This window comes from Entelurus aequoreus, linkage group LG24, assembly GCF_033978785.1.
Source record: "Entelurus aequoreus isolate RoL-2023_Sb linkage group LG24, RoL_Eaeq_v1.1, whole genome shotgun sequence".
NCBI lineage: Eukaryota > Metazoa > Chordata > Actinopteri > Syngnathiformes > Syngnathidae > Entelurus > Entelurus aequoreus.
Genome location: NC_084754.1, coordinates 39483064 through 39507260, shown reverse-complemented (window position 1 = coordinate 39507260; position 24197 = coordinate 39483064). Strand labels below are relative to the sequence as shown.

The window sequence follows — 24197 nt, the reverse complement described above, 5'->3', positions numbered from 1 at the left end:
TACTTTATTTGTCGTTATTTATATTTTCTGAACAAATTATATGATCATGTTCATCAATCAACTCATTGGTGTTAATTTTCAATCAAGATAAAAAAAATTGGTAACATTTTAGTATGGGGAACACATATTCACCATTAATTAATTGCTTATTAACATGCAAATTAGTAACATATTGGGACTTAATTAGTCATTATTAAGTACTTATTAATGCCTTATTCTGCATGGCCTTATTATACAACCAGTAAGTCATTAAATAAGAGTCTTCTCTCAATAACCTCAGAATTATTGCTCATTAGTAACCCTAACCCTAACCCTTATATGTTTCCCTAGTGTCCAAATAACTCTAAATTAAGTCTTTGTTACTTTAATAAGCAACTAATCAATGGTGAATATGTTCCCCATTCTAAAGTGTTTCCAAAAATGTTTATCAAAATCAAATTACAGTATGTTATTTATTTAGTTTGATCATTTTCCTCAACTAATGTACTAACATCATGTGGTTTATTTTGTACATATGTAGCATCATCTACAAAGATACAAATAATTGCTATTGCGACATCCAGTGGACACATTTAGAACAGCTGTTTCTTTCATTCAAAAAGGTCAGGTTAATTTTTATACTTGGCAAACTCATCCCGCGGGCCGGATAAAACCGGTTTGCGGGCCTGATCCGGCCCTCGGGCCGTACGTTTGACACCCCTGCTCTAAGTGGAACGAGTCAAAAGTCATTCTCATATTCCAGAAAGGTATAAAGAACTTCAGGCCTATCAGCTTACTAGCTCAACTCTACAAGATGTTTAGCTATTCACTACGCAGCTCAGGAGGAAGCGTTCAAGAATACTGACTGGAGCGACTAAGGAATCCGAGGTGACGGGGAATATCTCACGCATTTTGGATTCGCCGAAGATATCCTTACAGGATCTTGCAGAGGCTTTAACATGGACATGAAGACAACTTAAGTCATGATGAGCAACAACAACCCAAACTCCAAAGAAACGACCAACAGTAGATCACTATAAACATCTTGGGAAGCAAATCACCTTCAACAATGAAACCAGCGAAGAGAAGAATCCAGATGAGTTGGGTGACGTTTGGCTCACTCAGCTACATCTTTTGAGAGTCTACTCTCCCCATCTCCCTCAAGAGGCAGGTATTTGACCATACTTGTTCTCTCATATGGTGCCAAACACCTGGAACGGGCTATGGAAATAATGATAGGTTAAAGAAGGACATGGTGTCAAATACAGACCTTAGACAGAAATGTAGGTGTGAAGGACACCTAGTTAGGAGGTATGACACCAGATTACAGATGTTATTATCGGCCGATAAATTCTTTAAAATGTAATATCGGAAATTATCGGTATCGGCTTCAAAAAGTAAAATGTATGACTTTTTAAAACGCTGCTGTACGGAGTGGTACATGGACGTAGGGAGAAGTACAGAGCAGTTGCATCTCCCAGTCATACTTGCCAACCCTCCCCATTTTCCCGGGAGACTCCCGAATATCAGTGCCCCTCCCGAAAATCTCCCGGGGCAACCATTCTTATAAACTAATGTAAAGTAATTAAAAACATGCAAAATAATTGTATACATGTATACAGTACATTTGTACATATATTCATACATAGATATATACATACATTTCTACACATATACATACAGGTACATACATATATATACATACATATACATACATACACACATAAACACACATACATATACACATGCACATACATATATATATACATACATACACATACACATGCACAAACATATACACGTTTCTATTAAGGCTGCAACAACTCATCGATTAAAATCGATTATTAAAATAGTTGCCGATTAATTTAGTCATCGATTCGTTGGCTCTATGCTATGCGCAGAGTTTTTAGGTTTTTTTTAGATTAATTTTTTTTTTTTTTTTTAAATAAACCTTTATTTATAAGCTGCAACATTTACAAACAGCTGAGAAACAATAATCAAAATAAGTATAGTGCCAGTATGCTGTTTTTTTTCAATAAAATACTGGATAGGATAGAAATGTAGTTTGTCTCTTTTTCCCGATTACTAATTGATTAATCGAAGTAATAATCGACAGATTAACCGATTATCAAATTAATCGTTAGTTGCAGCCCTAGTATCTATATATATATATACATATATATATATATACACACACACACATATATATATACATATACACATATATATATATATATATACACATATATATATACATATATATCTATACACATATATATATACATATATATATACATATAAATATATATATATACACATATATATATACATAAATACATATATACATACATGTATACATACAGTACATACATACATATACACTTATATACATACATGTACACATATTTACATACATATACACATGTATACGTATGTATACACATATATATATACAGTACATACATGTATACATACATACAAACATACATATACACATATATCTATACACGTATATACATATATACATACAGTACATACATCCATGTATACCGGTACATACATACACATATACACACATACACGTATATATATATACACACACACATATGTATGTATGTATTATCTACATATTTAAAACAGTGTGGGGTGGCGCTTGGGAGCAGGTGGGTTAAGTGTCTTGCCCAAGGACACAACGGCTGTGACTGGGATGGCAAAAGCCGGGATCCAACCTGGAACCTTTAAGTTGTTGGCACGGCCGCTCTACCAACCCAGCCACGCCGCTCCACTGTAGAACAAAATGTATTTTATTGTCACTATACGCATGCACAAGGAGATTAAATACAGCTCCTTCTCTGGTGCAGACATGCAATAGAAAACATAATATCAGAAATAAAACAAATAAATACAATTACAATTAATTTGATAACTCAACAATCTTTGACATTGTAGATAGATTATTCCTGAATGGTAATCTACGGTAGAGTTCAGCGACGTGACTTGTGTGAAGTTCCTTTCTAAACAAATAGAACTGACCTAGTGGCGTTGGGCAATATTTAGAATGAGCCACAGACAGAGGAGGTCAACACAGCATAAAACACGTACGGTGATTATTTGGAAGTAGGACTTCATGTAAAATGCAGGTTTTGGGTTAAATAGGCATTGGAAATCCATTAGCTATGCTTCTTCAAAGAACATTAAGGACGCATTTGGATGCATTTTTGACTCGTGACTCAAAAATGGCGCGTTAATTGTTCCGAAAATGTTGTATTATTATATTATAATAATATTATTATTATTATATTTACTCCGCCCCTCTCTGCATTACAACCAGGGGGTGCGATGGGAAGAGCTAGGTGAGGGGATGGACAAGGGGGTCGGGGAAAGAGATGAGTAAGAGATGACTCAACATCCCACCACTATAAGATATGCTGATGGCCACCTAACAGTGGACACACAACCAAGTAAAGGTAAGCGCAACTTTCTTCTCAGCTACATTTTAATGTGTGTTTGTAAAATACATGAAGCCTTTTGTGGGATGCTTAAATGTTGGATTGAGCTGTAAAAGCATCCTTGTTGGTTACGGTTACCAACATCAGCTATTAGTTATTAGGGTAAAAGTGTGAGTACGAAACGATGTCATCATTTTTAAACTACCGGTATTTCCTTTATTACTCTGCATGCCTGTGGATAAGTAGTCATGTGACTCACGTGATAGTGTTTTATGTTCAATTGGCTCAACTAATCTGATTTAAGTCATTAATCATTTTTGATCTGTTCTACTTATGACATAATTTCTCTACCTGAACATTGTTATGAATATGTGTTACTTTTAAATTTGTATTTCTAAATATTATAAATTAAACAAAATAAAAAAAATATTGTATTTATTAGTGTAATACTTCTTAGGATGTTAATATATTTATGTACAGTCCAGGCCAAAAGTTTGGACACACCTTCTCATTTCAATGCATGTTCTTTATTTTCATGACTATTTACATTGTAGATTGTCACTGAAGGCATCAAAACTATGACACCTGTGAAGTGAAAACCATTTTAAGTGACTACCTCTTGAAGCTCGCCGAGAGAATGCCAAGAGTGTGCGAAAAAGTAATCAGAGTAAAGGGTGGCTATTTTGAAGAAACTAGAATATAAAACATGTTTCGGTTATTTCACCTTTTTTTGTTAAGTACATAACTCCACATGTGTTCAGTCATAGTTTGGATGCCTTCAGTGACAATCTACAATGTAAATAGTCATGAAAATAAAGAAAATGCATTGAATGAGAAGGTGTGTCCAAACTTTTGGCTTGTACTGTATATAAAATATATTATTGAAATCTGCATTTTCTTATTTTCTTGACAAATAAATAGTATACTCCAGGACCTTGGTGTGGTCCATTTTAAAGTATCTGTTTTTATTTCAATTGTGAATCCTGAATCAAAATAAAAACAAATGCATGCTACATGCACCAGATAATAGTATTTTCACATTTGGAACCGGTTGCTTGTTTTATTTGTGTATTATCAATCTTAAATATTTGTTTTCAACATCATGAGAGCCCTCTGGACATGAAATATCACCCTTTAGTCACCCTTACATTATTTTAATGCAATATAATAATGCTGCCTGAGGTGAGCCAATCAGTGGCTATGATACTGAACAGCACGCTCTGATTGGTTTGGTCTCCTCCAGTGCACTGCAAAAACTGAAATCTAAGTAAGATTAAATATCTCAAATAAGGGTGATATTTGCTTATTTTCTGTCTGAGAAGATAATTCTTCTCACTAAGCAGATTTTATGTTGGAGTGTTTTACTTGTTTTAAGTGTTTTGGTCCTAAATGATCTCAGTAAGATATTCAGCTTGTTGCTGAGATTTTATGACCTATATTGAGCAAAACTAGAATATCAACTGATGCAAAGCTGTGTCATTAACAGTATACAACTATAAAAATAAGTATAAAACTAATTTTTTAAAGTAATAATTTATTACTTCAAGCATGAAAAAAAAATCATGATCATCATTATGTCAAGATAATGGCACTAGCATTTACTTCATTTAAGAATATTTTTCAACATATTGAGCAAAAAGGTCTCTTTTTTTCTACCAAGAAAAGTGCACTAGTTATTAGTGGGAATATACTTATTTTAAGGTATTTTTGGGTTCATTGAGGTTAGCTAATTTTACTTGTTTTGGAAAGTCTTGACTAGCCAAATTTTCTTGTTCTATTGGCAGATCATTTTGCTTAGTTCAAATAAAAGACCCCTAATTTTTGTATTTTTTTTTTCTTGTTTTTGAACACTGACTTTATGCATTGTGGCAATTACTACTATTTTTAACTCATTTAGCAACTTGAAAGCTTGGTCATGCTTAATTTTAACTGCAATTGTTGTAGAATATGCTTTAAAAAAAGGAAAGAAAATGTGCAATGTGGTGAAACCGCAATATTTGCAGCGTAGCGTGGCGAGGGATGACTAATTAAAATAATAGTACAATTATTAGTAATATTAATAACTACCGTATTTTTCAGAGTATAAGTCGCTCCGGAGTATAAGTCGCACCGGACGAAAATGCATAATAAAGAAGGAAAAAAAACATATATAAGTCGCACCGGAGTATAAGTCGCATTTTTTGGGGAAATTTATTTGATAAAATCCAACACCAAGAATAGACATTTGAAAGGCAATTTAAAATAAATAAAGAATAGTGAACAACAGGCTGAATAAGTGTACGTTATATGAAGCATAAATAACCAACTGAGAACGTGCCTGGTATGTTAACGTAACATATTATGGTAAGAGTCATTCAAATAACTATAACAAAAAGAACATGCTATACGTTTACCAAACAATCTGTCACTCCTAATCGCTAAATCCCATGAAATCTTATACGTCTAGTCTCTTACGTGAATGAGCTAAATAATATTATTTGATATTTTACGCTAATGTGTTAATAATTTCACACATAAGTCGCTCCTGAGTATAAGTCGCACCCCCGGCCAAACTATGAAAAAAACTGCAACTTATAGTCTGAAAAATACGGTACAATACTTTGCAGTAATGCATTGTGTGCTAAGGTTATCTACAATCCAAATCAGGATAGCAAGACCTCAGCAGATGTCTGCATTTAGACAGTTCATGATCTTTGTACTTGGACTATTATTTGCAAACACAGCGTTGTGTTGATGAGCGGACGTGACAGGAAGACGTGCGATGAAGGGAAGAAACAAAACGACATGCATCCTATCTAATGTTTGTGTTTCTCTCAGAAAATAAAGTGAGCAAACATGGACTACGTCACCTTGGCCTTCCTGGTGTCTTTCTCCCACGTGTTGAGCATGACCACAGCTGTGCCTCTGCCGACGGACGCCATGAGGATTAAATCCAAGGTGAAGCGGATGGCCGAGCAGCTGGTTGTGAGGCTGAATACAAACATCCAGGTAACGCTCTCAGGATGAACATCATTAAATAAACGTCAAGCGACAAACTTGACTGATTGCTGCCATTTCGGCGCAGGCTCCTGCTGGCGTGACGTTGGCGTCGCCTGCGGACCAACTGGACGGGCTCTCCTCGGTGGTGGCGCTCTTGGACGGCTACAACGACCTCATCTCGGACTCCCTGAACGTGTCCCAGGTCAAGACGGACATCTCGTCCCTAAAGGGTTACCTGGTGCAGTGGAGGCGGGGTCACTGCAGCGACTCCAAGCCCAAGCCGTCAGTATCCGGTCCACTGCAGCGGCTGCAGAGTCAGCGAGCCTTCGTCCTCACCGTAAGCATGGAGGCGCTCATGAGAGTGAAGGAGCTCCTCGGTCAGCTGCTGCACAACATGGACCAGCTGGAGAAATGCTGAAAAACTCATCTTTAATGCACACGTATTTAAATGCTCAGATTTATTTATATATTGTATTTACTTTTTCTGCAAAGACAGTCGCAGTAAATTCCAAATGCTCATCTGTGCTGGGAAAGATCACAGATTCACACATAGCTCTTCCTGTTTGTAGCCTTTAAATGCGCCTTTTGTATATTTTTGTACTGTATTTTTTTTATAAACACTGTATTGATAACTATTTAAGAAAAAAACATGTTTCATAAAGTGAGTTTTTCAAATGACTGTAGACAAACAGATAATAGATAATAATGCACACCCAATTGTTTTGATATATTTAATAAAAATCTTACAAGTAAAATCAAAATGAGTTTGCTTTGCTGGTGGTGGGACAAAATGGTGAATTACAGAGGTATCATATTGTAAAGTTTAACACCATAATTAAAATCAGCATCACTGACGTCGCCTTCGAGTACAGACGACAAACTTTGCGTTTAAATTAACTATCGAACCACTTGTTATTTCTCATACCAGAGTTTTTCTGCGTTTTTGAGAGAAGTTTCTTCTTGTACTGCTCCACAAGGCTGTCAAAACGGTCTGAACCTTTCCTCTGGTGCTTCTTTGGAGCTTTAATATTCTGGGAAAAAAAACAATACGAGTAATAAGCACATAACCAAATATATCTGGTTGATCTCATTAGGCAATGTGACAAGGGTTAAATATCAATAACAGCTCTCGCTACTGTTAACCACAACCACAGTAGTAAACACTGAGAAAGGAATGCCTCAATCAAAACTGAAAAGAGTTACCAGTTGAAAAGCACCATTTGTGACACATATAACCACTCAAAGTGTGCCTAATAAGTTGGCCAGCGTGCATCGATAATAAGAATGTACGGTTGTCCCAGTACCAGAATGTATTTTGATACTTTTCTAAATAAAGGGTACCACAAAAAATGGCATTATTGGCTTTATTTTTAACAAAAAATCTTACGGTACAATAAACATATGTTTCTTATTGTAACCGAAGAACAATTGTATCCATAAATAAAATAGTGAACATACTAGACAACTTGTCTTTTAGTAGTAAGTAAACAAACAAAGGCTCCTAATTTAGTCTGCTGACATATGCAGTAACATATTGTGTCATTTATCTACCTATTATTTTGTCAACATTATTAAGGACAAACTGTAAAAATTGATTATTAATCTACTTGTTCATTTACTGTTAATATGTACTTATTTTCTGTTTCAACATGTTCTATCTACACTTCTGTTAAAATGTAATAATCGCTTATTCTTCTGTTGTTTGATACTTTACATTAGTTTTGGATGAGACCACAAATTTGGGTATCGATCCGATACCAAGTACCGTATTTTCCGCACTATAAGGCGCACCTGCTGCTCTCTGTTGAACAGAGAGCAGCAAGTAGAAGTGTCAGTACAATCACTATTTGTTTTGTTGACATTCCCTTTAGCGCAGCTCCATCTAATGGATGCATAACGTAACCCCAGCCTCTACTGTAGCGTCTATTCTATGCGCCTTATATATGAACCACGTTTTAAAATAGGCCATTCATTGAAGGTGCGCCTTATAATCCGGTGCGCCTTATAGTGCGGAAAATTCGGTACTTACAGGATCATACATTGGTCATATTCAAAGTCCTCATGTGTCCAGGAACATGTTTCCAGAGTTTATAAACATAATATAAACATTTTTTTAAAAGGAAAATAGATTTTGTGTCGATAAAAAATATTGATATAATCATAGTAATATCGACTCCCTCGACTTAGATACGCTCCTGTACTTGGTATCATTACAGTGGATGTCAGGTGTAGATCCACCCATGGTGTTTGTTTACATTGTGACGCCGGTGAGCTCTCGTGTGTAGTGAAGCATGTTTAGCTATTCCTCGTCCTGCAGTGATAATGATACCTGTAAGAAACTTACTTTATTTGTCGCCATGGAGGCCAGGATTAGTGATTTAGAAGTAGCTAAAACACTGCAGACTGCGGATGGATGTTAGCTGCTCGCTAGCTAGCCATGTCTTAAAGCACCTCTTCCTGAGGGTGTTTCAGTGTTATAACTTCACCTTTATTTTTAGTTTTTAAGCCAAAATGGGTCCGTTTTCCCTTTTCTGTCTACAAACTGTGTCAGCTTGTAAGTACTCCGTGATTGTGCGCTGCCGAACATGCCCCTCTGCTCGTAAAACCAGCAATGTCGCAACGTGACGACACGCCGTCATGCCCGTTAAAAAAAAGGGGGGGGGGGGGGGGGGGGGCGGGGACCAGTACTTTTCAGAGGCGGTATAGTACCGAATATGATTAATTAGTATTGCTGTACTATACTAGTACCGGTATAACGTACAACCCTATAAGAATGTCAAAGAATTATGACACTTTTAAAAATGTACTAATCAATGCACCACCAGTTGCTTTGGGAACACATGTAAACACAAGTTGTGGGCTAGAATTCAAAGTGATTAAAAACAATAACCATTATTATTATTTATATTGTGATCATTTGTGCTCAGATCAGATCAGATTGTGCTTCAATTATCACAATCTAATAAAAAAATGATATTAACATAATTATTAGTACTAAAGTAGAATAATTGAGACGTATTTATGCATACAGATGCTTTGTAGCTTCACACCAAAATTAAACAGTCAACGCCTTTAAAGAGGCTGTTTGCAATGTTACCATGAATGGTTTAGTAAAACATATACTGTATTTTCTGGACTATAAGGTGCACTTAAAATTCTTTTTTTTCCTCAAAACTCGACAGTGCACCTTATAACCCGGTGTGCCTAATGTAAGGAATAAGTTTGGTTGAGCTTACCGACCTCGAAGCTATTTTATTTGGTTCATGGTGTAATGATAAGTGTGACCAGTAGATGGCAGTCAAACATAAGAGATAAGTGTAGGCTGCACTATGATGGGTCTCAAGTAAACAACACCATCCATCCATTTTCTATCTCTTGTCCCTTTTGGGGTCGCGCTGGGTGCTGGAGCCTATCTCAGCTGCATTCGGGCGGAAGGCGGGGTACACCCTGGACAAGTCGCCACCTCATCGCAGGGCCAGCACAGATAGACAACATTCACACTCACATTCACATACTCGGGCCAATTTAGTGTTGCCAATCAACCTATCCCCAGGTGCATGTTTTTTGGAGGTGGGAGGAAGCCGGAGTACCCGGAGGGAACCCACGCAGTCACGGGGAGAACATGCAAACACCAACATTTTAAATGTTCCATTGAAAATATAGAACATTACACACGGCGCTCAAAAATCTGTCAAAATGTTTTAGTACGACTTTGGTAGGCTATGAAGCCGCACCACTTAATGGATTGTCGGCGCATTAAACATACAAGTGTTATTATGGTGTGTGTTTAAGGTAAGACATATTATCTGGCGTTTTGTTTCGCAATATTATGCAAAAGCAACTTTTCTTACGTTCTGGTACCTGCTGATCTGTATTTGGGATCTGCATAAATCCTGAAAAATTGCACATGTCTGTGCCGACTCCGTAGTCGATAAGCTTCTTCTTTTTCTCTATCTTCTTGTTATGTGACATTCATCCTCCGCTGTTGCCATTTCTAATATAAAGTACTGTAAAGTTCTTACTTATATTTGTCATTTAACTCGCCATAAAAGCGCTAAAACATACCGGCGTATTCCTTATTCACCCTAGGAAGGAAGGATTAGAGTTCCGGTCGGATGTTTTTTCACGGGACACATTTCCGGTGTTGTTGTTTCCAAATGAGGAGATGCTGCTCCGTTATTGATTGAAGTAAAGTGTGAATGTCATTAAAGGCCAACTGAAAGCCACTACTACCGACCACGCAGTCTGATAGTTTATATATCAATGATGAAATCTTAACATTGCAACACATGCCAATACGGCCGGGTTAACTTATAAAGTGCAATTTTAAATTTCCCGCTAAACTTCTGGTTGGAAACGTCTACGTATGATGACGTATGCGCGTGACGTTACGATGGCAACGGAAGTATTCGTACCAAATGTGTCACCATACAAACTGCTCTGTTTTCATCGAACACTTCCACAGTATTCTGGACATCTGTGTTGGTGAATCTTTTGCAATTTGTTTAATGGACAATGGAGACTGCAAATAAGAAAGTTGTAGGTGCGATCGGTGTATTAGCGGAACCAGGAGGTTGTGTTGTGTTTGAGCTGGATAGCAGACGCACTACCGTGAGTACAGCTTTGGCTTCCAAACATTTGATCGCTTGCCCGTACGTGCATGTCGCTATGTGCATGTCACGTACGTAACTTTGGGGAAATATATGTTTCTTGCCGACTCTGATGGCGGCCGGGGTGTCGTCGAAAGCTACAACGCCCGCCGCCGCTCCGTAGTTAGCTTCAATTGTTAAGCTTCGCCAAGCTGGAAATTATTAACCGTGTTCATGGTTTGATAGTATTGTTGATCTTCTGTCTATCCTTCCAGTCAGGGTTTTTGTAAATTTTGTTTCTATCTGCATTTGAGCCTGATGCTAACACGTTAGCTCCGTAGCTAAGTTAGCTTCAATTGTTAAGATTCGCCAAGCTGGAAATTATTAACCGTGTATTTACATGTTCATGGTTTAATAGTATTGTTGATCTTCTGTCTATCCTTCCAGTCAGGGTTTTTTTTAAATTTTGTTTCTATCTGCATTTGAGCCCGAAGCTATCACGTTAGCTCCGTAGCTAAAGTGCGTCAACGACGTATTGTCGTGGAGATAAAAGTCACTGTGAATGTCCATTTCGCGTTCTCGACTCTCATTTTCAAGAGGATATAGTATCCGAGGTGGTTTAAAATACAAATCTGTGATCCAAAATAGAAAAAGGAGAGTGTGTGAAATTCAATGAGACCTTGTACCTAAGTTACGGTCAGAGCGAAAAAAGATACACCCTGCACTGCCTCTCTAGTCCTTCACTCTAACGTTCCTCATCCACGAATCTTTCATCCTCGCTCAAATGAATGGGGTAATCGTCGCTTTCTCGGTCCGAATCTCTCTCGCTCCATTGTAAACAACGGGGAATTGTGAGGAATCCTTCCTTCTGTGACGTCACGCTACTTCCGGTATAGGCAAGGCTTTTTTTTATCAGCGACCAAAAGTTGCGAACTTTATCGTCGTTGTTCTATACTAAATCCTTTCAGCAAAAATATGGCAATGTCGCGAAATGATCAAGTATGACACATAGAATGGATCTGCTATCCCCGTTTACATTTTAAAAATTCATTTCAGTACGCCTTTAAAACAGTTAGCTCCATCTTTTGACACTTCTTCCACTCCCGTCCTTGCACGCTACACCGCTACAACAAAGATGACGGGGAGAAGACGCTGTCGAAATATAGCCTCTGTTGCAGTCTATTGCACAGTTTGTCAATCTGTCGATTATTACTTCGATTAATCGATTAATAGTCGGATAAAAGAGACAAACTACATTTCTATCCTTTCCAGTATTTTATTGAAAAAAAACCAGCATCTGGCACCATACTTATTTTGATTATTGTTTCTCAGCTGTTTGTAAATGTTGCAGTTTTGTCAACATTATTAAGGACAAACTGTAAAAATGTATTATTAATCTACTTGTTCATTTACTGTTAATATCTGCTTATGCTGTTTCAACATGTTCTATCTACACTTCTGTTAAAATGTAATAATCGCTTATTCTTCTGTTGTTTGATACTTTACATTAGTTTTGGATGAGACCACAAATTTGGGTATCGAGCCGATACCAAGTAGTTACAGGATCATACATTGGTCATATTCAAAGTCCTCATGTGTCCAGGGACATATTTCCAGAGTTTATAAACATAATATACATTTTTTTTAAAAGAAAAAAAGATTTTGTGACGATAAAAAATATGGATATAATCATAGTATCGACTCCCTCGACTTAGATACGCTCCTGTACTTGGTATCACTGCAGTGGATGTCAGGTGTAGATCCACCCATGGTGTTTGTTTACATTGTGACGCCGGTGAGCTCTCGCGTGTAGTGAAGCATGTTTAGCTATTCCTCGTCCTGCAGTGATAATGATACTTGTAAGAAACGTACTTGTCATTTAATTCGCCATGAAAGCACTAAAACATACCGGCGTATTCCTTATTCACCCAACTAAGGAAGGATTAGAGTTCCGGTCGGATGTTTTTTCACGGGACACATTTCCGGTGTTGTTGTTTCCAAATGAGGAGATGCTGCTCCGTTATTGATGGAAGTAAAGTGTGAATGTCATTAAAACAGTTAGCTCCATCTTTTGACACTTCTTCCACCCCCGTCCTTGCACGCTACACCGTTACAACAAAGATGACGGGGAGAAGACGCTGTCGAAGGCGAGCCACGGAAATAAGACCGCCCACAAAACGGCGCATCCGGAAGCGACTGTCAGAAAGTGGCTTGAAGATGATGTGTAAAACATCATCTATGCAACATTTTGACCAAAGAACCACCATCACATGTTATGTAGACTAGGGCTGCAACTAACAACTAATTTGATAATCGATTAATCTGCCGATTATTACTTCGATTAATTGATTAATAGTCGGATAAAAGAGACATTACATTTCTATCCTTTCCAGTATTTTATTTTTTTTTAAAACAGCATACTGGCACCATACTTATTTTGATTATTGTTTCTCAGCTGTTTGTAAATGTTGCAGTTTATAAATAAAGGTTTATTAAAAAAATAAAAATTAAATTTTTTTTTAAAAGTAGCCTCTGTGCATGCGCATAGCATAAATCCAACGAATCGATGACTAAATTAATCGCCAACTATTTTTATAATCAATTTTAATCAATTAGTTGCTGCAGCCCTAATGTAGACCACAATGAAGTATTTTACATTTAGAAAAAAAGAATACTAATATGACTCCTTTAATGCACCCTATAATCCGGTGCGTCTAATACAGGGGTCGGCAACCCGCGGCTCCGGAGCCGCATGCGGCTCCTTGACCACTCTGATGCGGCTCAGCTACATACATGCCGACCCCCCCGATTTTCCCAGGAGACTTATGGATCTCAGTGTCTCTCATAGATTACTCCCAGGGAAAAAATAATCCAATTTACACTCTGATTACTAAATAAAGGGCGTGCCCTAATTGCACTGCAGTAATTGTCCTCTATAGCATTTACATACAGCGTGCCAGTCCAGCCACATGTTGCATGTTGTTATTACTTGCACACACAGGAGACAGCAAAGCATACTTACTCATCAGCCACACAGCTTACACTGACGGTAGCCGTATCAAACAACTTTAACATTGTTACGTTACAAATATGCGCCACACTCTGAACCCACACCAAAAAAGAATGAAAAACACATTTCTGGAGAACATCCCACCGTAACACAACATAAACACAACACAACCATTACCCAGAATCCCATGCAGCCCTAACTCTTCCGGTCTACATTATACACCCCCGCTACCACCAAATCCCCCCACATCAACCCCCCCCCCCGCCCCCCTCTCCGTGCGTTGGTTGAGCGGAAGAGTTAGGGCTGCATGGGATTCTGGGTATTGGTACCGTCAGTGTAAGATGTGTGGCTGCTGAGTTAGTACGCCTTGCTGTCACTTACGTGAGCAAGCTGAAACTGCATTCTACATGTGGTCGAGCAGGTACATTGTTAGGGCAGACTGTAGAGGGCGCCAAATGCAGTGTCATCACGCTCTGATATTCGGGAGTCTCCCGGGAAAAATGAGAGGGTTGGCAAGTATGACGCTATCAAGCGACATTCATTCAAAACTCGCGGGCTGCACTAACATCAATTTTCCACATTAAAGTGCGTGCCGATGCGTGTGTCGGAGACCCCTGGTTAACATAGCACAAAGCATTTAAGCTTTGTATGCGGTGTTTTTCATTTTAAATTTAAAAATTTTTTTTGTGGCTCCCATTACTTTCTTTAATTTGTGAAACTTGCCAAAATGGCTCTTTGAGTGGTAAAGGTTGCCGACCCCTGGTCTAATATATGAAAAAACATTTTAAAAAATAGACCATTCATCGGCAGTGCGTCTTATAGTCCGGTACGCCCTACGGTCCGGAAAATACGGTACTTTTTTAAAATGTCTATCATTTTCACAATTACTAATTATAATGAATAAAAACTGCTTGTCAGCCCGAGGAATGTGTTTGGCGTTCAAGCTCGTCACTTACGGCACATACACAAAAAGCAGTCCAAGAGACGCAATAAACAATTTGCAGTCATGTTGTTGTTATGCTAGAATAAACAATATACAAGCAAGGATAGCTAATGTTAGCCATTCAGATCACAATCATTAGATGACAACACACAACGCCAATGAGCGTGCACGTGTTACGTTCAGGCGTAGCTATGTCATTCCGTGCTGAAAGCCTTAAGAGGGCGGGATATAATGCTTCAAATACATTAGAAAATTAGGGCTCTCTAAGCATCTGCGTAAAGGTCGTAAACAAACCCTTTAAATAGTTTTCTCAACTATACTTGCCTTTTAAATCATATAGACAAATTGATTACCAGTGTAAACTTACTGTTGTTTTTCGCGGTCTTACTTCTAGTTTTTACACACATTTTTATTTTATCTACACATAGGGATGATACTCGAAACCGGTTTTCCCGGCTGTTCGATAAGAAAAGAACCGAGTCCTCGGACTCGAATCCATTTTTGAGAACCGGTACCCGTTATCGAGACCACTATAGTAAAGAAAAAGAGTTGGTTCTTTATTCGAATCCCTCGGAACGACTCCCGTCCCGACCAGAAATGCCCCGTGGGACATCACAAGAAATGACGTCACGTAGCTCAGTCATTAGGCGCAGATACCGAAAGCAGGAAAAACAATGGACCGCGCTCCAAGGTGTAATAAAGTTCAAAACAAAAGGTATAATCCAATGAATAACTTTACTGAGAGATTTGAGCAGAGTACAAACACATGACGAACACTTTTACGACCAACCGGAAACATAGCAACCAGGCTAGCAACGCACCTCCTTTACGGCAGCTGTCGCAACGTTCTTAAAGCAACACATACATATATATATACACAACATATATGACATGATCTCCCTTTTTTAACTTTTGTTTTTCTTTCCTTGTAAACAAAACAAAATCACACTGTATATGTGTTGTCTGTCTAATTATAAATAATGCAGACGAGGCGTGTTGGCTGAGTTCTTGACGTTTACTTTCACAGCGTGCTCATAACCTCATTCTTACGTGACGACATGCAACAACGCTTTTCGGGGCTACCGCGCATGCTCGTCACTCCTGTTGCAGGCTGGGTAGTGTAGTTGTTATATTCCTAGCCTAGCTCATAACATCACATCTTTCCCCCTATAAAGAAATAATGTTAACTCAATAAAGTGTATTTCTTTTTTTAGCTTTAACTTTTCATTTTTTAGCATTGTAACCACATTTGCAAACAACTTTTCTCTTCATAGAATTTTCTTTCAATAAAGAAATAAAGTGTAAAAATGTCAAAGCATCATAACAAACAGTTATGTCAAATAGCAGCAGAAGTGCACTTTTTGGAGAGCTGTATTATTTTCAGTTTTGTGCCCAAGGGACTGATTTTATTTAACACTATATTATTATTTATACACCTATAGTGATCACAGAGACAGGTTGTTTTTGTGTTACTGTATATATTTGTTTTTCTGAAAAATCCCACTTAATATACTTTGGGTAACAACAGTCAATATTTATTTATTTTATATTTTTTTTAGGGGGGTAACAGTCAATATTTATTTATTTATTAGATTTAATTTTTTTCTTATATACCGTATTTCCTTGAATAGCCGCAGGGGCGTTAATTAATTTAAAACCTCCTGTCACTCCTGCGTTTACCGGAAACCGGCGGGATGGCCGTGCATGCGGTAATTATTTTAAAACCTCTTCTCACTCCGGCGTTTACCAAAAGGAATCCATAAAATTTAGGCGTGCGCTTTGAGTGTGATGTAAGCATACCATCATGAAAAGCACATTTAATTAAAAAAAACGTTATTATGGTCTTACCTGTACTTATAAATGGAGTCCATTTGCAGCTCCTTCTGACCAAAAGCATCGATAACTTGTTTATAGAAGTCTTCCTTATTTTCTTTCTTCAGTTTTAAAAGTCTCTGTTTCGATGGAGATATTCCTTTAATTATTACCTCCTGCTTCCATTGAAAGTCCAGTCTAGAAAACTGTTTTATTTTAGATACCGGTATGTAATCGTCCATGTTAAAAGTTCAGGCAGAGGAAAAAAAAAAAATCTCTTGCTGCGTGTGTTCACTTCTTCTGCAGTACCGGAAGTCGCAAGAAGGATCACTAGCGCGGCAGCGCCCTCTACCACCAGGAGGCGGGAGTCATTTAATGACTTATACAGTATTTCACACACGCAGCTACGGTATATTAATAAAACATAGATGCTTACTGTTCTCTTTAGCATACTGTACCGGTATTCAATAGCTTGGACCTTAAATCCTACTGAAAAGCTCTTTATCTTTTTTCCTTTGTGCGATTGTAAACTACTGAAAGCAGCTTCCTCCATTTTGAAAATGAGGACAGATGCGTCACTCGTGACGTAACGAATTTGACCCGGTGGAAGTTCTAGCCATATGCTAAATATTTTGCGAAACGAGTTTGACCCGGCGAAAATTATAGACATGCGATAATAAAATTAATATTTTGCGAAACGAATTTGATCCAGCTTCAATAATAAACCGGCGATAAGGCCAAGCATGCGTTAATTATTTTGAGAAACGAGTTTGACCCGGCAGTAATTCTAGACGTGCGAATACTATATTCCCTGCGCCAATTCAAGGAAATACGGTAATAAAAGTGAGCTTTTGTTAAACCAAATATTGTGTGTTTTTTCCATATACAACAACCTATCTGGACTCGATAAGAGAATCGATAAGGAATCGGTTCGATAAGAGGATTCGATAATAGGCTCGAACTCGATAATTTCTTATGAAACATCATCCCTATTTATACACACATATACACACATTCTGGAAACTAACCTGATTTCTTGGCTGTGTGGGCTTTTCCATTTGTCGTTTTTGCCGTTCCTTCCTTCTGCCTCCTTGCTGAGCCTTCTTGGGGGGCGGAACCCTCTGCTTCCCTTTGTCCCGCATCCTGAGAAAAGAAGTCACCGTTAGTAAATGGTAAACTGGTCGTCCCAGCTAGCTGTCTCTGAGAAGGTGTTTCTACTACAAAATCCACACGTTAATTCCAATTTTACGACATTAGTTTGTGTCCATCTCGCTGCAAGTTTTGAGGATTGTAACATAGTTGACTGTCACATACACGGATGTAACGATAAATAGTATTAATGATAACCGTGGTAAAACTCCCAACGCATTACCATTTTAAATTCAAATCATCTAAAAAAACGTGATTGATCGTCGCACTTTGATAAAACTCACGGACAGACAGGCGCAAGCTCGCTAGCTTAAATACTACTAAGAAAACAACAGGCAATAACGTCTTTCTCCATTAAGAAATGACATTACCCAAACTAAACTTGTATGAACAAGTTTAAAATCCGTTCATAACTTTCAACGTTATGTTGTTAACAGACAAACAACAACTGGCGAAAACATAACCTTTGTGGCGCCACAGACTCGGGTGCGGGCACTGCACACCGAACAACTTGATAAGCTACCATCACCCGGAAAAGATAAAGTCAATTTGTGAGGTATTTACATTATTAAAGTTAAACCGTGAGTTAACTTTTCTGAGAATCTGCATTTTCATAACTGATAGAAAAAATGTCCACTGTAGAGGACACTGCTTCTCTAAAAGTAAATGATAAGAGAGACAGTGGATGTTCCCGCACAGTTCTTTGCACTTAAAAATAATTGTGTGTAGTAATAAATATGATTAGAACATTTTAGCATTATGTGTGTGTTCAATTACATTAAGTGTGTTTATCATAAAAATTCCTGCCACCGCATTTTAAAATCTTTTTTTTTGGTCATATACCACAATTATATCGTACTGTGGCCAATACCGTTATAATAACGGAACGTGAGATTTTGATACTGTTACATCCTTACAAGCTAGACATACATAATAAGCGTCCTGGCTTAGAATTGAACAATATTGCAGTCAAAACAACACATTTGTCAATATAAATACAGATTAAATAATTATAGTTAAGTATCACATATGCAAAGACTCCAAGACATAATCTTAATTAGTTGAAAAACTTATTGGGGTGTTACCATTTAGTGGTCAATTGTACGGAATATGTATTGTACTCTGCAATCTACTAATAAAAGTCTCAATCAATCAATCAAAAAAAGCACTTTTTATGTAGAAAGGTTTTGTTAAGAAACCATTCTGAGCCTTATCTTATTTAGTTTTTATTGTATATATGTTGACCACATTAACCCTGGCAATGGACCCTGTGTGTATATGTATGTTATGCCATTGTTTACAAATTTGGTAAATAAATAACCAAAAAATTTATATTTTGTTCTTTTCTTACTGTACCGAAAATGAACCGAACCGTGACCTCTAAACCGAGGTACGTACCGAACCGAAATGTTTGTGTACCGTTACACCCCTACTAAACACATACTTAAAAATGATTACCAATTCATGGTGACGGACACGTGTGGCAAAAAATACATCCATGCAGAGATGACAATGAAACTAACTAAATACAGTGGTACCTCAACTTAAGAGTGCACTAAAGTGTCTTTTGAGATAAGAGCTGTCTTTTATTGTATGCTTCCAGTTGCAAGCAAAACATTTTAATTACAAGCATCACCCCATTAATTGGCGTAGCAAATAAAACCCAGTAAAATCCGCCCAAACATGTGGTCTCATTAGCTAGCATTAACTTATAGCTGAAGATGGACATAACTTTATTTTCCAACCATAGGAAGGAAGACAGTGAGTGTGAAGGACAGTGCTGAGAAGAAGAAGTGGATGATATTCAATGAATTAAAGAAAGAAATCATCAAAAACGTGACAAGAGCATGTGGCAGACTTCTCAAACAAATTAGAGTCACAGTTATCACTTCTGGTCGGCACCATACTGGAGCAGAATGAGTCTAATGCGGGCCAAGAATGTTAGAATAATATCTAAATGGCAGACATGTATCCATGAAACTATGGAAAAGCTGCTGATGTTGTGTCTGACAGAGTAGCAAATGGAAGGAGATACTGTAGAAGCCTACTCTCCAAGTAAAATGTAGTACATTAATGTTACATCAAACTATTGTAATACAATATATTGTATTGTTTTCAAACAAGATTTCTTATTTAAAAGTTTGTTTCACGTTTTATGTTAAAGTTGTGCTGTTTTGGGTGGGGCAAGCACTGATTAAATGGATTTTGAGTTTAGTGCTTCTTTTAGACCTCTTAATGTGCAGTGAGTTCCCTTTTTTGCTCGTGTTTCATGATCTTGGTTTAATTTTTAAGCTTGTAAGTTGAGGTACTACTGTAATGTTTTGACGTTTTTTCCCCCCCAAAATTCACAAATTTGATGGGACCCAAATGCTAAATGACGAATATGCGGGGATGCACTGCATACATTTACATAAAAAAGTATCACAGCTGTACCTGATCTTCGGTCCACGGTGGGAAGGGAACGCTAGAACTTTCCTCCGTTTCCTTCCATTCTCCAAATCGACGTGCTCCACCTCGGGCTTGGTCTGGAAACCGCTGTGTTTGCCGGAACTTTGGTTGTGATGAGGAGCTGAGGAACACAAAAAGTTGACTGAGGAGTACCAGGAACAATGCCAGAGTTAGTCAAGAGAGTAACATTGGTCTATTTAGACTTACTGTAAGTATTGGGATAACTGGCCCATATACCAATAAGAACATCATTTGCTGCCTAAATAGGATCATACATCCAGGGTAGTCCCGATACCAATATTTTGGTACGGTACCAAACTGTATTTCGCTACTTTTTTAAATAAAGGGGACCACAAAAAATGGCGTTATTGGCTTTATTTTAACAAAAAATCTTACGGTACATTAAACATATGTTTTTTGCTGCAATTGAAGAATAATTTTGTCCTTAAATAAAATAGTGAACATACTAGACAACTTGTCTTTTAGTAGTAAGTAAACAAACAAAGGCTCCTAATTAGTCTGCTGACATATGCAGTAACATATTGTGTGATTTATCTACCTATTATTTTGTCAACATTATGATGGACAAGCTGTAAAAAATTATTATTAATCTACTTGTTAATTTACTGTTAATATCTGCTTATTTTCTGTTTCAACATGTTCTATCTACACTTCTGTTAAAATGTAATAATCACTTATTCTTCTCTTCTATTCTTTGATACTTTACATTAGTTTTGGATGATACCACAAATTTAAATATCAGTCATACATTGGTCATATTCAAAGTCCTCATGTGTCCAGGGACATATTTCAAGACTTTATAAACATAATATGAATTTTTAAAAAAGGAAAAAATATTTTGTGACGATAAAAACTATAGATATAATCATAGTAGTATTGACTAGATACGCTCTTGTACTTGGTATCATTACAGTAGATGGCAGGTGTAGATCCACCCATGGCATTTGTTTACATTCAGGGGCGCTATCTTTTGTTAGCGGTGACGCTGGTGAGCTATTGTATCCTCCTACAGTGTGTAGTGAAGCATGTTTAGCCATTCCTCGTCCTGCAGGGATGATACTTGTAAGAAACGTACTTTATTTGTCACCATTAAGGCGAGGAATAGTGATATAGAAGTAACTAAAACACTGCCGACTGCGGATGGATGTTAGCTGCTCGCTAGCTAGCCATGTCTTAAAGCACCTCTTCCTAAGGGCGTTTCAGTGCTATAACTTTACCTTTATCGTCACTTTTTAGGCCAAAATGCGTCCATTCTCCCTTTTCTGTCTACACACTGTGTCTGCTTGTAAGTACTCTGTGATTGTGCGCTGCCGAACATGCTCCCCTGCTCGTAAAACCAGCAATGTCATGACGTGACGGCACACCGTCATGCCCGTTAAAAAAAAAAATACAAAAAATAGTGAACCAGTAGTTCTCAAACAGAGTATAGTACCGTTTTTGATTCATTAGTACCGTGATACTATACTAGTACCGGTATACCGTACAACCCTAATAATAATTATATGTCCAAGATTTATTGTTGGAAGGAATAAGATGAAACCCTATTGATAAATGAATTGCCTCTGTACTTTTGTCCGTACAGTGTCTAAGCATCCAAACAAAAGCCCCATTAGATAAATATATGATTTATAGATTTGATCTTTCCAGTCTGCTGCATTGAAGACATTTGAGTATCACCTTGTATGCTTCCTTTGCTGTCTCTGCTTGTCTGGGGCTGAGACACCGTGCTGCCTTTGCCACTCTGTTTTTTAAACTGTTCAGACTAAAAACATGCAGGAAAACAAACAACAGTTTAGATGTTATCCAAAGTTAAAGGGACCTTTCAAACATATAAACAAGCAGATGGATAAAAGCCTACCTTGTTTTTTTGATGTCGTATTTCTTTTATTTTGAGCTTCCGGGAATCCTCCAGAGAAAACTCGACAATGGGTCTCTAGAGTGTGACACAAAATGCAAAGGTAGAAATTAGTGAATTGTGAATTATATTTATATAGCACTTTTCTCTAGTGACTCAAAGCGCTTTGCATAGTGAAACCCTATATCTAAGTCAGTGGTTCTTAACCTGGATTCGATCGAACCCTAGGGGTTCGGTGAGTCGGCCTCAGGGGTTCGGTGGAGGTCAAAACACACCCGACTCATCGTGTAAATACAAACTTCTCCCTATCGGCGTATTACGGATACGGCAACATTTGACTGATTTGTAGGTGTGTAATTTGTTGTGAGTTTATGCACTGTGTTGGTTTTGTTGTTTGAACAAGGTGATGTTCATGCACGGTTCATTTTGTGCACCAGTAAAAAAAAACATAGTAACACTTTAGTATGGGGAACATATTCACCATTAATTAGTTGCTTATTAACATGCAAATTAGTAACATATTGGCTCTTAACTAGTCATTATTAAGTACTTATTAATGCCTTATTCGGCATGGCCTTATTATGACCCTAACCCTCTAACCCTGACCCGAACCCTAACCAAGTAACTCTAAATTAAGTCTTTGTTATTTAGAATATGTTCCCCATACTAAAGTGTTACCAAAAACATATAACTTTGTCTTGAATTTGAAAAAAAAACATTTTATTTTGCACTAAAGAAGGGTTCAGTGAATGCGCATATGAAACCTCCAACAAGGTTAAGAACCACTGATCTAAGTTACATTTAAACCAGTGTGGGTGGCACTGCGAGCAGGTGGGTAAAATGTCTTGCCCAAGGACACAACGGCAGTGACGAGGATGGTGGAAATGGGGATTGAACCTGGAACCCTCAAGTTGCTGGCACGGCCACTCTACCAACTGAGCTATGCCGCTCCCACAATTAATCCATTTTAATAGTAAAAAAGGGGACCCTGCCCATTCACCCAAAAAAGCAATAGAACAAAACTAGTGGGAAAGACGCCGTCACCTTATGTGCGCCGAAGATGTCGGGGTTGTTGTTGAGATAGCGAAGCGCGGTCAGAGCATGTTCGTGCTCCTGAAACTGGACAAAGCCATAACCAAGAGATTGGCCCACCACCCGACCTTTCTCAGGCTTCCTGTCATACATGACGCGACACTAGAAATGGAATGAGCAAAAACACAGTGAATTATTCAAAGTGACAACACCGCCCTCTAGTGGACAAGAGAGTGGGGGCTAAAAGCTCACCTCTGGAATCCGCACTCCTTTAGGTCCTTTCACTGCTTGAAGACACAGCGCTCGGAGCTTTTTGTTGTCCACCGACTTTGGCAAGTTGTGGACGCACAGACGATTTTTGGACACAAACACACTAAGGGCCTGGAGCTTTTTCCTTTTAATTTCTTCAAACTGTGGGGGAGAGCAGACATAAATAAACGCATGGAACTCATGCTTTTATGTTGTTTCTTTAAACACCTAACTCACTCTGGCTCTTTTGATCATGTCTGCTTCAGGCACACCTTCTGCAGCTTTGGTTCCAGCACGGATCACTAAGGGACGAAAGATAACAAGAATTAGCATGAAATAATAACTCGAGGGGGTGGAGGGGGCCCGAACGGATATCGGCAGAAAAACAAGTACCGTATTTTCCGCACTATAAGGCGCACCTAAAAACCAAAAATTTTCTCAAAAGCTGACGATGCGCCTTATAATCCGGTGCGCCTTATATATGGACCAATATTGAGCCACAACAAACCTAAAATTCATTTTCATAAAGCTTAGGTCTCGCAACTACGGTAAACAGCCGCCAACTTCTTTTTCCCCCGTAGAAGACGAAGCGTGCGGTGCATGCTGGGATATGATGTTTCATTTCCATTTGTGTGTTTCTGTAAAGACCCCAAAATGGCTCCTACTAAGAGACACGCTTACG

The 24197-nt window shown here is 38.0% G+C and overlaps 2 protein-coding genes across 3 annotated transcripts in view; one reads left to right on the top strand and one right to left on the bottom strand.

Moving 5' to 3' along the window:
• Positions 1–3401: 3401 nt before the first annotated feature.
• On the top strand, positions 3402–7743 carry LOC133641482 (leptin-like). 2 transcript variants are annotated; one of them, XM_062035236.1, is made up of 3 exons: positions 3402–3446; positions 6246–6416; positions 6493–7743. In XM_062035236.1, exons 2-3 carry the CDS (start codon positions 6264–6266, stop codon positions 6823–6825), a joined length of 486 nt encoding a protein of 161 aa, XP_061891220.1. In that variant the 5' UTR covers positions 3402–3446; positions 6246–6263; the 3' UTR covers positions 6826–7743. The 2 variants fall into 2 exon arrangements, with proteins under 2 accessions (XP_061891220.1, XP_061891219.1); XM_062035235.1 differs by lacking the exon at positions 3402–3446 and having other exon boundaries at positions 5989–6416.
• Positions 7126–24197, bottom strand: part of rbm28 (RNA binding motif protein 28) — a 40987-nt gene continuing 23915 nt past the window's right edge. The window contains exons 13-20 of the mRNA XM_062035234.1: positions 23753–23817; positions 23519–23677; positions 23279–23428; positions 22238–22312; positions 22057–22141; positions 20344–20479; positions 17790–17904; positions 7126–7438 (exon numbers count right to left, since the gene is read on the bottom strand). Of these exons, the coding sequence (XP_061891218.1) occupies positions 7301–7438; positions 17790–17904; positions 20344–20479; positions 22057–22141; positions 22238–22312; positions 23279–23428; positions 23519–23677; positions 23753–23817 (923 nt within the window). The 3' untranslated portion in view covers positions 7126–7300. The remainder of the gene's footprint in view (positions 7439–17789; positions 17905–20343; positions 20480–22056; positions 22142–22237; positions 22313–23278; positions 23429–23518; positions 23678–23752; positions 23818–24197) is intronic.